Below are 14,742 nucleotides of genomic sequence, written 5' to 3'. Positions count from 1 at the left end.
TGTGTTTCCAATCACAGTGAGAATAAAAATGGGTTATGCATGGCTTTCATGGGCACGAGTCATAGATTCTTCAGAGTTGCAAATCTAAGGAGAAGCTGCTTTATCTGGTTTATTGCTGGTTGTCTGTTCAATCAAAAGCAGCCATCCCAACCCACATAGTAAAAAAACTAAGAAGAGTCCAGTGGGAATCGTAGTTCTTTCAGTACTGACATTAAATGATTATGCTTTTTCCACTGTGGGAACTTGCTCTGTCCTGCAAGAGAAAAGAAAAGATTCAGGAACAAGGAGTGATGAATAGAAATCATATGTCTTCCTACCTGCTTTGAACACCAAAACAAAAACCATTCATACATAGACACATCCTAGCTGGAACTTGAACTCTGCTTCCTTCTGAAACACAGAAGTGAAAATGTGCAAAATACAGTCCCTTCAGAAGACTTCTACCTGTTAAAACTCTGCATATATGTGATAAGGGACACTTAACATTTTTTTATTTAAAAGAATCTTCATTTTTTAAGGGGAAATACACTGTCTAATTTGGAGACTCGCATTTGGATATGAAACTTTTCACATTTAGGTTGCCGCCTAAAATCCAGTCCCAGTCCAGACAAGATGAGCTGTAAACAATAGCTGTTCACTGCCCATATAATGCATGTTCAGTTCTCAGGAGTCCCAAGAAGAGTCATCCTCTTCCACCTGGCTTGGAGAATGACACATTTCTCATCCATGCTACCTGAAAGCCTGTTTTATGTAGCTTTAGGCATCTTACCTGGATGGATATGAATCATCTTAAAAATATCACCAAGATACAATAAAAATTAAACGTTAAGGATAGATAATAGGAGAATCATGCACATCGTAAAAGAAATCAGAAGTAAACCAACTCCAGAGATGGTTGCAGATGGGTACTCAGTACTGCTGCCTAGTCTGGAAGTGCTTTCTCTCCAGTCAGTGCCAGAGAACAGCTATTTTAACACCAACATATGCATAGAACCCCAAAAGTGAGAGGGTATAACATATCACCCTGTAGGGGACCTACTTCTGCAGCCATGCAAGTACTTCTACACATGTCTCAAGGCAGAGAACTCAGCAACCTCTTCACAACTGGGCTCCACAGAGCACTCCCTGCTCCTTGGCCTCTGTTTGCAAGACGACAGGCTATAGAAAGTACAAAACACTTACTCTCATTCCCCAAAACCCAGCTTTTTCCTTAGGTGGAAAAGCAAAAAGGTAGCTGACTCACCGAGCGTGTCCCTGCTCTGCCTTTGCGCTTCTGGTCCTGATTCGGGATGATTTCTAAGGAGCGATAACTGGGGGGTTTATCTTCCGGCCATTCCCGAGACCGGTTCCTCCGCCTGCGGTTTGTCGCTGGGACATGGACCTGATCCTCTGAGGAGCTCCACGACCCCCTGTGAGAAGGGGGGGAGTAGCTGTGCCGCCGCTGGCCCAAGTTATTGCTCCTCCCTGTGTGGTTCTCGTATTCTCGCCTCCCTGCGGGCTCCTGTCTCCCGCCACGATGGCGGCTGGAGCGCTCCTTGGCCTCCTCTGGATAGAAGTTGCTGCTGCTGCTGCTCTTGCCCCTCTCAGCTTGGCGTGCAGGCGACATATCCCGTCTGGAGTACTGTGGCCTGCCATTGTAGCCACCTGTCCTCTGCCTGTGAGGATGATCCTCTCGCTGCCTGTCCCAGATGTCCTGACTGTAGCTGGAATGAGAATCCCCACTGGAAGGCACGGGCCACCTCCGGTTTTCCCTTCTGTCCTCTGCTGCAGAGTCCCAGGGTCTGGGGGTGCGAGTGGCTCTTTGCGGCCGTGAGGAGTTGCTGCTCCCATGGACGGAGGAGATGTGATCAGCGAGAGGAGGTGGCATGATGTCGGAGCCCAGGGAGGACAGCAGGCTGGGCTGCACAGCCTGCCGCTGGTGGGAGGGTGGCCGGAGCTGTGACATGTTGAGGTTTTGGATTTCAGACTCCAGATAGTCCAAAACACCGTTGTTATGGGAAAGCTGGGCTTGTGGCTGTACCAGTGGAAGACTGTTCTGCAGAGACACATCTAAGGATAAAAGCACAGGAGAATGCAGCAAGTCAAGAGGAAATGAAGAGAGGGCCCTTCTGCACTCATGAGCCTGGCTGAGTCCCTTCTCTCCTCCTCCTGCTCCTCACTGCAAGAGCTGCATGATACTCAAGCACCACAACCAGCGCATCCAGACCAAACAAGGTAAGATGCAGAGAGTAGTAACTAGTAGCTGCCTTTCCTTAAGAAGACTCAGTGTATTGTGTATTAAATCATGGAGGCTCAGTCACTGGACCTTTCTAAGGAAACTGGTGCCCTGGCTAGGAAAAATGGTAACTGTAGATTTAACTAGTGGGCTGAAGAAGTATATACTCGAACATCTTGAATCTAGCATTTAAGATGTTTGCAAACAGTTTCTTCAAACAACAGGTAAAACTCATCAGACATAGATTAAATCTGTGACTATGGCACAGTGATGAAAAGCTAATTTCAGATAAAAATATGTTATATACTTTTGAGAGGTCATTATGTTGAATTCTTCTGTTTTCCTTGAGCGATTAAACAATATTACTGGTAGTAAGTTATTTTATTTAATTATTTCTCCAGGACTTCAGAGACTTCCCTCCTCCATTTAAGTTACAAATAAATTCCACTATACAAGTGATTTTGGGGCAGAACAACATTTAAAATTCTTCCTGGTTCATTAAAGAGTCTTTCATTTTTCGCTGCATGCAGGGTAGATCTATTTCACAGAAGGCAGTTTGCCCTTAATCATTTAAGACTAGAGATTTGATAAGAACTCAAACAAATTGCACCTCACTTGTCATGTCAGTTTTGGCTATAAGGAGTTGACCGTGACCAGCACAGCAGAACAAAGAGACAGTACCCTCCTCTGCCACACAAAGCAAGATAAGCTGGGTATATTTACCCTGCAGGCGCTGGGGTGTAGCACAGATATACCTTAGTTAGCACTAAACTACTTCACCCAGCACTGAGCCCAGCAAGATGAACAGGCTGTATTTATCCACCCAGGCAAGTCTACAGTACGCTGTAAATGTAGCAGAGCTGTTATGCTCAGACATGCAACCATGCTAGAAACATCTCTCTTTTGTAGCAGAGAGGCTAAAGCCTCAATGCTGAACTTCCCTAAGAAGTTACCTGGTTCTCATCCTGATTTCCTTCTGAAATGATGCCCATGGTCTTACCTTGTTGCAGTAGAGGGTTCAGCTGGTAAGAGGAAAGTTTTGAGTTCCTGTCACCACCTCCATAGAACATATTGGGTGATATCCAAGGTGCAAGTGCCTGAGCCCGTTTTATGAACCGATGCCGTTCCAGTACTGGAAAAGAAGAAGAAAGCTTACTGCAGCTATCCAGAGAGCACAGCTTGCAGATCACGTACCATTTTGCTTGTTAGGCTGTAGTCTTTGGATACAGGAAATTCACAAAATGAAAATCTCTCTCCACCCTATGACAAAGTTAAAACAGAACACGGGAAATTCCAATATGAAGTTGTATATCTTCAAAAAGATACCTAAAACAGAAGAAAAGGGTTACTGCCTAACATTCAGAGTCCAGTCCCAGCAACTGGGAACAAATAACACTATGATTAAGTATGCAGCACTGCCAGGTGTAAGACTTCTACCTGCTCTGTCATTATGCGTATAGTTGTGGAAAGGCATGAAATAATGTTTCACACAGTAAGACGTACCACAGTTTTCTCTCTCTCAAAACTTTTTCAGCTCATCATTGGTCCTTTCCCCTTTTAGTTTTGATTTACAGCTAAACAAGATCTTTCTTTGCCACTTTCATGTGTGTTCTGTCCAGATTGTATTTTCCACTCTATACTCCATCATTTCCTCTCTGTTCCACATATAGGGCACTCAGAGGTGCACTGTCCAGCTTCTCCCTTTCTAGTCTCTCTCTGTAATTTACCTCAGCATGACTGCTAAAATTAAATCCCTTAGGACAGTGTGATCAAACTGGCGAACAAACTAAATTTCCAGTTTTCAACAGCAATGTCTAGTGTGCCGAAAGAGCAAACTTGGTGGAAATGTCTCTTCCTCATTGGGTTTCCACCACCATCTCCAGAACCCTATTCGTGGGGTCAGGCTCCATTCACTTTTTTCAGCAATTCCATCTCACCTCCTCTACATATACGACCTAACAATTCTTGCCTTCAAAACCATAGCTCATCACTGCTTCTTTTGGGGGAATACCTAAAAACATCTTACAGAAACTTACTATTTCTGCCTCAAAACTTAGGTTTACAAGCAAGCAAATTCTGCAAGTCCCAGACTTTACAAAGCCTGGTTTGTTTGTCATTACTGAGTAAAGCTTTTCTGCAACAGGGCCTTTGCAAAATTTCTCTCATATGGCTTCCCCGGAGTTTCAGAAGTGATAGGCTTTTACTGCAACCTCATCTCTGGTCAGGCATGAACAGAACATTCCTGGCTATACAGTTCAGGAAACAGATAGGAACATAATTGCCTTTGAGACTGTTACTCCTCTAATAAACCTGGCTGAAGTTGGCTGATGAAATTAAAAGCTATTGGAGGGAAAGAGATAGGGGATAGACAGACAGGTTGACTGCAAATGATTTGCTTCTTTAAGAAACCAGGCTACAGCTAAGCTCCAATTAATTCTGTCCCCAGGGTTCATTGTATCAGGCAGCATTTAGACTGCATGTTCTCTGGGACCGAGCTTTCCATTTCAGGTAGCACTCCAGTTATTAAACATGTTCTCCTTTAGCTGTTTCACTGAATTTATACAGAGCACCACTTGCAGCAAAACAAGGACTGACCATGCCTCTCAACTCATCCTACCCTTTCCCCACAGGTCATGCAGCTCCGCTTCATTCTCCGTTTCAGACTCCCCCTTCAGTCTGGCTCCAACCAGAGAGAACTACAAAGCTGGAAACTTCAGGGGTTTTAATCCTAATACTCCGATATATCTTCAAAGCTCTGTGGCCTGAGGTAGCAGCTTTCAAGCACTTTATGTCAAACTTGATTCACTTTCTTTTCTTTTTTTTTTTGTCCCAAGAGATTTCCGTCCAGTTTAGGTTTCAAACTTGAAGGAAGAGAGAAAGAAGATGAAGGATAAAAAGAAGAGAAAGGCCTTATCTCTCCCTCTCTTATTCCTCCAGTTACCACCTTGAGAATGTCCTAGAACCTGCTGAGTGCACGTCCCTCGGTTTTGACCATGGTCTTTGCCTGAGGAGCAGAGGTCCAGCAGCTGTGGGCATACCTACTTAGGGTTCTCCCCCTTAAGGTGTGAAGGCAGTCACTAGGACCAAGGTCATCATGTCCCTGTAATTCTCTGATCTCTTCCTACAGCTGAACAAATGCAGAATTACTCCTGGACTTCCTTCACTACTTTTAGCCTTTCTTCCTTCCCCAGAGACTTTGCTTTCCAGTTTGAATCCGATATATATTCTGGTTCCCCACCTGCAAAGTTATAAATCTTTCTAAAGTGAACATATTTATTTAAGAATGGTCAGATTCACCCTAATTCCAAAACTCATACGTGCTGTAAAACTTTGGCAGAATGTTGTGTTGTTCCCTTCATTTATTCCCTGTTGAGAAAGGTTGTTCTTCACCTCTGACAGACCTTACAGCTGCTGGGCCAATTATTCAATTATTAAAAAAAATATTTTTCAACCTAGTCAGACCCAGGTGCAAGTATATCCTATTTTATTCCAATTCATTATTAGAAGAAGTCCACACTAGAAAACGAACTAATGGGAACAGAAGGAGGTCATACATATATTTACCCTGATGGGCTTTTCGCAGAGCTTTCCATTGGGAACGTAATTGGCTTGCTCCTGGGGCATGTTTAATATTTCTGTACACCAATCCTGAATTACTCAAACAATGCACTTCTTTTATTGCTAGGTTTAAAACCACGGTACTTAGTGCCATGATTCACAGCCGCAGGATTACCTTTCCTCAATGGTACCTGTGACTGTTCAGTAGATCTAGGCTGTCCTCTAGTGGCCAATAATTGGGAAGAAAACATCCACACTCGGCTCACACTGTAATCGTAAAGGAGATGAGGATTTCTGCCTTCTCTTCAGCTGTATGGAACTCAGGACTATTTTTAAGATGTTCCCTGAATCTATCTTCTTGTGTTTTTTTAAGGCCTCCAGTTCATTTCTTGGAGTGAAAAAAAAGTAAGTCAGAGGCAGGACGAAGTGAAGATGTGTTAGAGGAGGGGAGTAGGCACAAGGACCCTTTGCAAAGTGGATAAAGAGAGCAGGCAGCTGGGATGGAAATTATAGCCACAGAACCCAGCAGCCAGTCAAGGAGGCTGGTCTTGCCTGTACCTTCTCTCATGAACAGGGAGAGGTTTTGGGAACCCTGCAAGAATTCCTCCTCCTCAACAGGAGGCAGGAAATAACAGCAGCAGTCTGGAGTGAGCTATAATCTACTGCACAGAAAAACAGAAAGGAGCTCACATTAAATCTGAATCCCTTTTTTGTTGAGAAGTAGGAATTCTGGAGGTGTGAGTCCTTCATCTCCACCACCTCTCTCTCCCTTCGCGGAAACTAATTTTTCTGCCAGATTTCCACAGCCTCCTCAACACTACGCATTTCACTTGACAACCTGTAAAGCCCCCCAAAAGTGTTTTGTTTTGTTTTTTGCAGTAAGAGGGATGTTCTGTTCTCTCTTTGCAAGGGCTAAACAAATCAGGCTTAAGCCTAAAACTCTTACAGCTTACACCCAGCCGATACCAAACAGCTCTTTTGAAGGTAAAGGGAAACCAGGACCCCAGCTCCTTGTTCATAAATTCTCTCCTTGTAGCATCTGGGGAAGAATCTGGTGATTTCAATGATAAATAAACTTATTTGTTGTATTTTGTTCCTGTCAGACTGTGTAAGCTGCAGAGGGCCTAGTCCACCATGTGGCTAAGTTTCATTTACAGGGCTGCAGAGGTTATGTGACTTTAGCAGCCACAATTCAGACAGCAGCCTTATTAAAAAAACTATATCTGGCTGCAGAAACTTTATTATTGCTAAAAACAAACACAACAAAGTTTCTTTTGACCCTCAAAAATGCACTTATACAGTTGAGCACTAAGAGAGATCATCTTTCTCCTTTCTCACTTCCTTCCCCCAAGAAAAACAAATAAAACCTTCTTCTTGTGGAGGGAGCAGCTCTGAAAAAAAATGAAGCTAGAAAATGCCAATTTTTACATAATTCCTCTTGGAGCAACGTACTTGAAGGTTGGGCTAGTTTGGACAGTAGTACAAAGGCATTTGCTTGCGTTCCTCACGTGCACAGGCAAATGAACCACAAGACAGAGAAGGAAAGTCCTGAGCTACTCATACAAGGGAGCTGGATGACATGAGAGAAGCTGGTAAGAAGGTGTGAGTGAGGAGGAACTTCTGAAAGTTGGACACAGAAGAGCAAGGTGGGTCCTATGTATCTCAGCTCCCCTCCTCTAAACTCAGATAAGCCGGTCCCGGAGGTCACACTGGCCACAGAAATGTTTCATTTTATATGGATGCTGAGCAGAGGGGAGAAAGGGGAGCTCAGCAAGCTCCTAGTCAAGTTTTTGTATTGACAAAAGCCATAAATGGATGCGCATTTGCTTGAACCTCACCTTCCTGGTTACAGCAGCACCGGGTTGGACAGCAGCCACACTGGATGTGGCAGCAGCAATACTGGGGGCAGCACTGGCACCAGCATATTCCAATCAGAAGAAGGAGAATGAGGCCACCGAGAATGATGAGGAGTACCGTGAGCCAATCTATGGGAAAAAAGGAGAGAGAAAAAGGATTGATCCTGCTGTATCTGGCTGTGGTAAGTTACTGAGCACCTCTGCACTGCTGGAGATGTCTTGGCGTGGGGAAGAAGAGAACAGGGGGAGATATCTTGCCACCTGGGCAACAAACCACAGGCACTTACGGAGAACAATCAGCTTCACTTCTTTGTCCGCATCACCTGATGTATCTCCTGGTGCTTCCACAGTGCAGTAGTACATGCCATGGTCCCACCACATGACCTCACTGATGACAAGGTCTGCTCCTGCGGGAGAGGGACTGAGAAGTCAGTGGGCTATTTTGGGACTGACACTATTTTCAGGCCCCACTCAAAACCTCTGCCTGCAGGCAACACGGAGTACTGCATCTCCCCTCTTCCCAAACATAGCAATCACCTTCAAACAATCATATTTGAGTCCACTGAGAATTCCTATAGACAACATTCACTGCCAGTCCCTTTCTTCTGTGTTGCTAGAAGGCAACACTACTTAGAAGTGGTACTAGTTCTGTGTGGAGTGAAATAACCAGCATGCTGCTGGGTAGTGAATGTTAACAGACACCAGCTGCTGCCAACTGCCAGCTCTACTGCTTTTGGAATACACTTCACTGTCCCTTAGGCCAGCCATCCTAATAGCTCATCTGGCAGGAGCAACAGTTATTGCTCCAGGAACAGCAGGGATCATACAATACACCTGGACAATTACACAGTACTTCTTAGAAGAATGAACTGTTTTCTAGCCTCTGGGCTCCCCAGCTTTTGTGCTCTTCAACAAAATGCTCACGCATCTCCAGCTCAGCCTTAGCTCCTAGTGCCTCCAACACCCTCAGGCCAACCAGGGACAGGGCCCTTCACAGCTCTTATTCCACTGCCACCTCCCGGAATGTGTAAGCTACAGACTACATTAGCAATGTTTATACCTCTCTTCACTTAGCAGACCCAGATATTTTATAGTTATTGAGTTCAGTGCCTGCCTGGGAGGTCGAGTCACTTACTGTTCTGAATGGTGATCTTCCGTTGCTGGTAGTCGATGCCCAGCACGGGGTCCTTCTGCCCGTATTTCTGGATGACAATGCGCACCTTTCGCTGGCTGTCGTTGCAGTCGTTAGATGGGTCCTGGCCAAGGGCTAAACCAGCCTGGTATGCTACAAACACACAGCAGCAAATAAGATGCCAAAAGTTACTTCAAAGGACCAATTTCTATTCCCCTGTGAGCAGTAGAGAAACTCTTGAGTGGTGTGTGCATTTGCTTTAGTTTAATAATACAAAGCATGGCTTCAAACCAGCAAGGACAAGTCACTTTGGAGTACTCAAAACCAAACAGAGGTAGAGCCACAGGAATGGCAGGGATTTTGAGAATGCAGAAGATGTGGAGGAGATCCCTCCTGTACTCACAAATGAAAGAACAGCAATAGAAAGAGCCTAATGGTGGCAGCTCCCAGTACTAAGATAAACTGCATGGAAAAAAGTCATAAAACACCAAGGAGTACTGGAACTAAAACAAAAGTGTGTTTATTTACCAAACAAAACCTCCAGACATACATGAAAGGGATTGTCTGCCTTTCCCTCCTGTATCCCATTAGATGTTGTGCATCTTATAAAGACAGGATATAATCCATCACCTGATTCCAGCTAAGGATTACGTTAGAGACATCCAAGAGAATTAATGGAGGACTAGAGGCAATTTCTGTGCAATACTCCTGTGACAGACTCACAATATAAACATTGAATTGCCAGGTGTTTGGGAGCTGAGAGTTGGAGAGACAACTGATTCAGTCAGCATTGCCTGCAAAGGGCTTGCAATGAAGAGAGAACAAAGCTTGTCAAAGTCTATTCCACTGCTGTACTTACCACAGAGCATGAATACCAGACCCAGCTAAGCAGACACCATGACCTTGATGCTTTTTGTCACTGTTGGCGCCTATTAGCTTGAGCCTGGGCTAAAAGCACTCATGTTATGCTGGGATCAGCTGAGCCAGGGACCTGCCTGCTTGTGGACTAGGCTGTAGAGCACTTGTTAATATGCCTACCTAACCCACCCAAGCTGCATAAAGGAGAGTTTGGGCACTAAGACACTCACTCTGAGCTCAGTCCTAAGTGTACAGTTAAGCTGAGGCCACTTAAACATACTGCAGGGTTTATATAGAATAGAATAGAATAGAATAGTTCATTTGTAAGGGACCTACAAAGGTCATCTAGTCCAACTGTCTGATCACTTCAGGGTTGAGCAAAACTTAAAATATATTATTTATTAAGGGCACTGTCAAAATGCCTTTTAAACATTGACAGGCTTGGGGCATTGACCACCTCTCTAGGAAGCCTATTCCAGTGCTTGCCCACCCTCTCATTAAAGAAGTGCTCCCTGGAGTCCAGTTTGAATTTCTCCTGCTGTAGCTTTGGACCATTCCTACACATCCCATCACTGGATACCAGGGAGAAGAGACAGCACTTCTGTCTCCACTTTGCCTCCTCAAGAAGCTGTAGAGAGCAATGAGGTCACCCCTCAGCCTCCTTTGTTCTGACCCAGATAAGCCCAAAGTCCTCAGCCACTCCTCACAGGACATGCGTTCCAGCCCTTTCACCAGCTTTGTTGCCTTCCCCTGGATGCATTCAAGTACCTTAATATTCTTAAATTCTGGGACCCAGAACTGCACACAGTTCTCAAGGTGAAGCCACACCAACACTAAATATAGTGAGATCATCACATCTTTTAGCCAGCTGGTTATACTGTGTTTGGTGCACCCTGGAATGCAGTTTGCACACCATATTAAACACTCCTGAATTAAGGCTGCCCACACCAGAGTGTCTGCACACGAAGTGCTCTCACCAGTATTAAATGTTATCACTTAGAAGTCTTTCTACCCTCCAAAATGCATGTGTTTCTTCTACTTTCTAAAATCAGTAACATCTCGTCACAGGTATCTATCTCCAACTGTGGGGTCCCCCATGGAATCATAAAGTCAACTTGTTGCAGGGCCCTTGCTTTCAAACATGCTGAAGTATAAAAGGGGGCTGCCAAGATTGACTTATGTCAAACGTGGCTGAGCTGCTCTGCCTTCTGAATTGATGACCAGGAGGACAAATGAAGTGCTTTGGCTGAAATCTCTACAATCTCGTATCATAAGCCCTTGACATTTCAAAGCAAATCACAGACACGACCTATTTTTCCTTGGAGCGCTGGGAAATACCACCACCCAGTTTGAGAGTAGAAAGGCATCAAAGCCTGTATTACCAAGCAAGTCCACCTCCCCCTTCCTTTCCACTGGAAGAGGGATTCCTCGAAGGACAAGCTTAACACTTACAGGCTGAGTAGTAGTCAAAGATGGGGTCCTTGCAGAAGGATTTGAAGCGCCAGGTCACCACCACGTCCTGCAGCTGAGCTGACGTGCTGTAGTCACATCTGAGGATGATAGTGGCAAATAAGGTGGTGTAACGCTCAGCATCCTGCACTGTCACCAGGAGGGAGAGGCAACCTGCAAACAAGAACAGAGAAGGCCATCAGCCCACAGACTCAGAACTCACATCACACCATGTGTTCTGCACCAGACCAGTGATAGAAGCACATCTCTTTCAGCCTCATCCAGGACCTGCACCTACAGACCTTCCAGCCTCTCTGGTGAAGATATTAAGGGTTACAAACCCTGGTTAGAATGTGAGTCCCATCTTTCCTTGAAGGCAGCTTCTTTGGCCTGCCCTATGGACTGAATTCTCCAAAGCAACTATGAGTAGCCATTATGCAGCAAATCACTCTGTGTTCTTTTTCTACATGGAGAAAACTGTCCCTCCAAGCTGAGGGAGATAATTTGTTGGGCCCAGAAGCACACAGGATGGGACTGCCTTGGCTTTTAATCCTAACCAGAAAAATTCTGCAGCACCACCTGTTCATATAAAACACCAAGTTAATTTTATCAAGGTCTCACTAAGACAGTAATCAGAACATTACTTAGTGGTGACCAGGATTAAGACAATACAGCTTCCATCCTGTAGCACTGTTGTTAATCTGTTTATCACAACTTCACACATCAATTACAGCACACATCAATTACCCTTTTTTTCCTTTTTAATGAAGCTATTGTTATGTATCTTAGAACTCTTCCTAACAATCTCCACATCATTTTCTATCTAAGAAGCCGCACACACTGAGGAGAGTTTTACAAAGTTTCACATAATCTATGCTTTATTTTAGGCATACTCCGGAGACATCTCTATCTTATTTAAACTTTGATAATACAGTAAGTTGTGCTTGTCATTAACAATAGCGAAGTTATCACCAGTTGCCTTTGATAAGGGAATACAAACAGTGCAGAGCAAGTGTGGGATGCCCTGTCTGAATACATGCCAGAGAACAGGGCAGTGACTGCAGTGTTGGGCTAGTTGCTTCTTAACTGGGAAGCATGACAGCAGGAAAGGCAGGAAGGAAATGGGGAGGCTTGGAAGGTACCAACTGAACAGGTCTCCATTAACTAACACATTTCCCTCTACTCCATGTTTTCAGGATGAGAGCAAGGGAGTAAGTTGCTAATACTATGTACTAACATCTGGATCACAGCTGCAAGCATCATTCTTTGTCAAGCATCATTCAATGTCCTCTTAGGCTGGACCTCCACACTACGTTCCAGGCAAATACGAGTTCACACAGTTTCCACATGGTGGAAAACATGCTGCAGAGGTGCAACGCAGCCTCAGCAAGTAATTCTGCAGTAGGCTATTGTCAATGCAGTACTTGCTCAGTTTCTGGTTTGAAGTGGACTCCTGGTCAGCCAACTGAAAGCACAGGCAGAGCGAAGTAATTTGCCTTAAAAATACCACACAAACATAGAGAGGACCAGGGCAAACCCTGAATCCAGGCTCACTTAAACACTGAAATACCAGCAGCTGTGCAAACCTCTAGGAAAAACAAGTTTTTACAATGCTGTAGCAAAGCAAGGTCCAGGCTGCAGACAGGTAATTACAGTTGCTCTTATTTAAAAGCATTGTAGTTCAACACATCTTGTTTCAGCTTTCATTGTGAAATAGTTGACTCATGGAATCGTAATTCAGAAAATCACAAGAAACCAATCCAAACTTCGAACTCTCAAAACTGGCAAAACATTGATCTCAAGGTCAATCAAATGAAACCCCATATGAATTCTGACTTGTCTCATGGGAACAGAACATTTTCCATGGGTTTCCTACAACAGGATCTCTCTGGCAAGAGTAAACCACTCAAAATCACTACGTGCTTTTCACTTACAGAAACAAAATCTTTTTATGGAGGGGATCCTTTCTCATTACCTCTGTTCTGCAAAAGAGTCAGAATTGGAAGGTAAGTTCCTTATTTTCTAAGGAGACTGAAAAACCTACTGTTCCCACTGGAAGACAGTCAGATGTCTCTGCATGTCCGATGTTTCATATTAACCTCCTCGAAGAAAACGGAAAAGTTGTAAAAATTAAGGCTGGTTCCTAAACTTGGACTGCATTACTCCACTGCAGGCTGCTATCCTTCTTATCCTGGCAGGGAAGAACAAATCTGGACACTACTAACCTAGCAGGCTACCTCAGGCTATGGCTTCGCAGTGAAGCCACGAACCTTCAGGGCCAGTAAAGCCAAGGTTTGGTTAGAGCATCACCCAAGAATATGGCTGTCAAGCAAGACAACAGACAAGCATCCCTCCACACTTTTTTGCTTCTTTAACTCGTTCTCTGTGAAAAACTGAACTTCGGTACTTAAAGCCAGATCACCAGCCAAGACCCAGGCATCCAAGAAGCAAACCGATAATTTTATTTCCAACTGGAGGTCCGAAGCTGTCAGGCAACCCGCAAAGCTTGGCAGAAATAACTCTGCTTGCTGGAGGCCGCCCCTGGACACGGAGGTGAGCTCCCGTTCCCCACAGGCTCGTACCCACGGGTGAGGAAGCACTGCGGCTCCCCCGATCCCCAAACAGGCTGAGCCAGCAGCAAAGCCTGAGGTGGGCGACTGCGACAGGTCAAAGGGGGACCGACCCCTCCGTGCCCGCGCCCTGCTCCCAGGTTCCAGCCAGGCCAGCCGCACGCGACCGATACTGGAGGCTGCCAGGAAACAGGCGGTCACTTCCTCCTAGGAGAGCGCCCAGCCGCACCTTTGGGACAGCGAAACTCCCCTCTGCATGCTTCGTAACGAGCTCGGGGGAGGCCTGGGAAGGGCACCGAGAGAAGAACGGCGCTCGCCCGGCCCTGGCCGCCCCTTCCTTCGCCGCGGGGCCGCCGCCGCTCCCCGCGACCCCGCACCGCCTTAACCCCGGGCGAACCCCGAGGGCGCCTCCCGGGTCCCGGCCTGGTGCCGCGGGGGTGTCACCGGCTGGGACAGGACCCCGGGGCGGGCCGGGACCCCACGGCCCCACTCACCGGCCGGCAGCCAGGCCAGGGCCAGGGCCAGCGCCCACCGGCAGCGCCCGTGCGGGGCCATGGCGCGCAATCCTCCTCCTCCTCCTCCGCCGCCGCCCGGGGACGTCGCGCCCACTGTCCCTCCCCTTCCGTGGCACCTGTCCCTGGGTCGGGCGCTGCCGCCGGCTGCAGTCCCCTCCCTCCCTACCTGCGCCCTGCTCCGCAAAGCCAGGCAAAACACCCTCCGCCAGCTTCCGACACTGCTTTAAAAGTATATATATATATATATGTATAATATAAAGATATATTCCGCAGTATATATTTATTATATAAATATAAAATAAAGTTTTTAAAAGTACATGTAATTCGCACACAAGTGTACGGGAAGTTACGGGCACAGAGTTTCGCCCGGGGCAGCACCTCCCACCCCAGGGGCGCACGGGAGCGCACGCCTCGTCCTGCGGGCATTAGCAACGTTTGGGGAATTCGTCCCATTCTCCCGCGACATTTGAAAAGACCGCAACCGCGGCCAAACAAGAGGTTACTTTAAAAGCAAACCACAACCAAACCAACCCGAAGTTAAACACCCAGCGGCCCCTCTAATTCGCCCGCTGCCGCCGCCGGGCCCGCC

At 46.1% G+C, this 14,742-nt stretch overlaps 1 protein-coding gene across 2 annotated transcripts; it reads right to left on the bottom strand.

The window, feature by feature from the left end:
• Nucleotides 1–95: 95 nt before the first annotated feature.
• ILDR1 (immunoglobulin like domain containing receptor 1) lies at nucleotides 96–14,640 on the bottom strand. Of its 2 annotated transcripts, none has more exons than XM_027681130.1 (8): nucleotides 14,486–14,640; nucleotides 11,072–11,242; nucleotides 8,765–8,914; nucleotides 7,917–8,036; nucleotides 7,612–7,758; nucleotides 3,216–3,347; nucleotides 1,244–2,049; nucleotides 96–253 (listed from the first exon to the last, which is right to left on the bottom strand). In XM_027681130.1, the coding sequence occupies exons 1-8, from the start codon at nucleotides 14,604–14,606 to the stop codon at nucleotides 212–214; spliced, it is 1,689 nt and encodes a 562-aa protein (XP_027536931.1). In that variant the 5' UTR covers nucleotides 14,607–14,640; the 3' UTR covers nucleotides 96–211. The 2 variants fall into 2 exon arrangements, with proteins under 2 accessions (XP_027536931.1, XP_027536932.1); XM_027681131.1 differs by lacking the exon at nucleotides 14,486–14,640 and adding an exon at nucleotides 14,133–14,241.
• Between the last annotated feature and the right edge of the window lie 102 nt (nucleotides 14,641–14,742).

Source organism: Neopelma chrysocephalum, unplaced genomic scaffold (assembly GCF_003984885.1).
Source record: "Neopelma chrysocephalum unplaced genomic scaffold, ASM398488v2 Primary Assembly neopelma1_60, whole genome shotgun sequence".
Classification (NCBI taxonomy): Eukaryota; Metazoa; Chordata; class Aves; order Passeriformes; family Pipridae; genus Neopelma; species Neopelma chrysocephalum.
Note: the sequence above shows the minus strand (reverse complement) of the source record. Positions and strands in the feature narration are given on the sequence as shown.